The 2,528-nt window shown below is 49.8% G+C and overlaps 1 protein-coding gene across 1 annotated transcript; it reads left to right on the plus strand.

Annotated features, from left to right (window-relative positions):
• Window positions 1–1,113: 1,113 nt before the first annotated feature.
• PPTG_10170 (hypothetical protein) lies at window positions 1,114–2,325 on the plus strand (the record flags this gene model as incomplete). The annotated part of the gene is made up of 1 exon (XM_008905452.1): window positions 1,114–2,325. One exon carries the CDS (start codon window positions 1,114–1,116, stop codon window positions 2,323–2,325), a length of 1,212 nt encoding a protein of 403 aa, XP_008903700.1.
• Window positions 2,326–2,528: the final 203 nt, after the last annotated feature.

Raw genomic sequence — 2,528 nt, forward strand, 5'->3', positions numbered from 1 at the left:
AAGCTCGGACGAGGTTTCCTGTTTGCGCTACTGTAGTTCTTGGTGCCAACAGCAGTTAGGTGCGCGGTGATGAAAACAGCACTAATTATACTCACAACTCATGCAGTGACTGATATGTAAAACTATCATGGAAGCAGCCGTGACAAAGCCGCACGCACATCCAAAAACTGTATTCCACTGCTTGTATGGTTATTATCATTTCGGAAACATGGAGCAGGCGCACATCTACACCAAGGCTGACAGGACAAGTGTAAAGTGGATTCAAGAGTATGAAGAGACAGGGAAACATCAGCAAGCTAAGTCATACAAAGACAAATAGTTCACCAAAAAACACTGGCGGTGGTTATTTGGCTTCAATCAATCGAAACCTCTCTCATATCTTGATGAAGCGCAATATGCGTTTAAAAGGCACATAATATCTCCTTATCAAAGACATCGATATGGACAATCATCCATGGGATTGGTTTGACACCGGAAGTTTTGGAAAGCCGAGCGATTCTCAGTAAGAAGATGGACATCTTTCATTTCACCAACGGGTTGAGTCGCATTGACCGGAATCACTAAAACAATTGGTGGATCTAGAGGAAGTTTCTTTTGACAACGGAGGAATGATACGGAAACGACGTTATTCTCTTCGAGGATCTAAAGTCCCTATCCGTGGTGTTTTTCAGCGGAAACCACGAGTGTCTATCCTAGCCTTCATTAGTGTTCATGGTATTATCGATTTTTAAAATACCAATAGAACGTTCAATCGAGTTGAATTCGTGAAATGGGTGCCTGCCAAAAAGGGCTTAAACGGGTGTCATATCTGCTGCAGATATGCCAAAGTTTAAGAAGACATAAATGCTCGTGAGACGATATTTACGTCTCACGAGACGAACCTACCCCTAGATATATGTCGTGTAGCCATCTTAAATTTAATCAACAGATTTGTATACTTTAAGTTGACCATCACTCTGGTATAAGGCAGCGACTTAAATGAGAATCTACCGAAACTTCAATGAAGTTGTCACTTTCAATTCTGCCTCCGAAGCAGTCAAGACGCAAGGTGGGTTTCAAATCGCAATTTCAAATTGTATTTTGTTATCTAACACGACCTGTGTATCTAGGAACATGGTACATCTTACGCACTCCAGTCTGCACTGGAAACTCCGGTGCATTGCTGACAGCGACGACGAGAACATCTCGCCGAACACTGTGGTGCACCATAAGGCGGAGACCAAGGCCACCACTAGCAGCCAGAGCACCGAGAATGAGCCCGCCGCTAGCAGCCAGAACGTCGAAGAGGACTTGGAATCTACTGGTACGTCGGCGCCTCCTTGGCACTCGCCCGGATACACCAAACGCGTCCCCAAGAACAAGTCAAACCTGCCACCGTCTCAAGAAGACGCCGACACAGTTAGAAGTCCCCATCCGCCTCGCGCACCAACCAGCCCGACGACTTCGTCCCCTCTACTTCTAGAGACACCTCCAGGGTCCCCTGTATGCTTTGGCCCACGTACCAAGACACTTGCTGTTCGTTATAGTGGACGTAAAGCCCGCATGGAGGCAGCTACACCTTACGCTCGTCCGGATCACACGGTTTACAACGACGACCGTCCTGTCGTCAAGCCCAACGGTTCCATGAGCGCGATAACCGAGCTGCCACGGTACTCACGACCAAGTACTTCACGTTCACGTGATACATTCGTACCTGCAAGATGGTCGTGCCGTGTTGTGCATTTGCGAGAGCCTTATAACCCTCTGGCAACTACGTTCCCGTACGTACCAAACTTCGGCTGGTGTGTGTGTTCCGAGTCATGCCGTGTGGGAACCTGTAGAAACTCGTTGATGAACGTGTTCTGCAACATTAACTGCTGTCCGTTCGAAGGCAAATGCGGAAACGGGTTGCTGGAGTCTACGCAGGTGTTCTTAGGGCGCAGTATGCAGACATCGCAGCTTGGAGTGGTGGCTGCAGAGGATATTGACGCGGGCGAGGTACTTTGGCAGTACCTTGGGGAGCTCGAACATGTGAGTGCTTCACGGGCCCTTCGGCCTCGCAACACTGGGTATCGCCTCGTGATGAAGCAGCGCCCGGAAACTCCCTCTCACCCGGTTCGAGTGGCTATTAACGCTGAAGACATGGGAGGCTTAATGCGTTTCGCTAATCACTCGTGCAATCCGGTTGCTGAGTTCTTGGAGGTGGCAAATGGCCGCCGAACCACGGTCGTCGTTGCTACGACTCATGCTGTGCGTCGTGGTGAAGAGGTGACGGTAGACTACGGGGATGACCTGTGGTTCGTCTGCCGCTGCCAGCTGAAGGAGTGCCGTCACCGCGGGATTTAAGATCAGCGCGATCCTTGACGGATCAGTGACGACGAGTACAGCAGAGGACGGCGCGATCTACAGGGGGATGCTGAGGTCGGCGACGTTGACGTAGGTAAGCGCAACTTGAAGGTGGTGCAAAATTAACGGTTTGTAGACCTAAAATATATCGGGAAGTGTTGGTACACCCTTGGTAGGCGACGTGCATGGCTGGCGGCACGTCG

Source organism: Phytophthora parasitica (assembly GCF_000247585.1).
Source record: "Phytophthora parasitica INRA-310 unplaced genomic scaffold supercont2.20, whole genome shotgun sequence".
Taxonomy (NCBI): domain Eukaryota; phylum Oomycota; class Peronosporomycetes; order Peronosporales; family Peronosporaceae; genus Phytophthora; species Phytophthora nicotianae.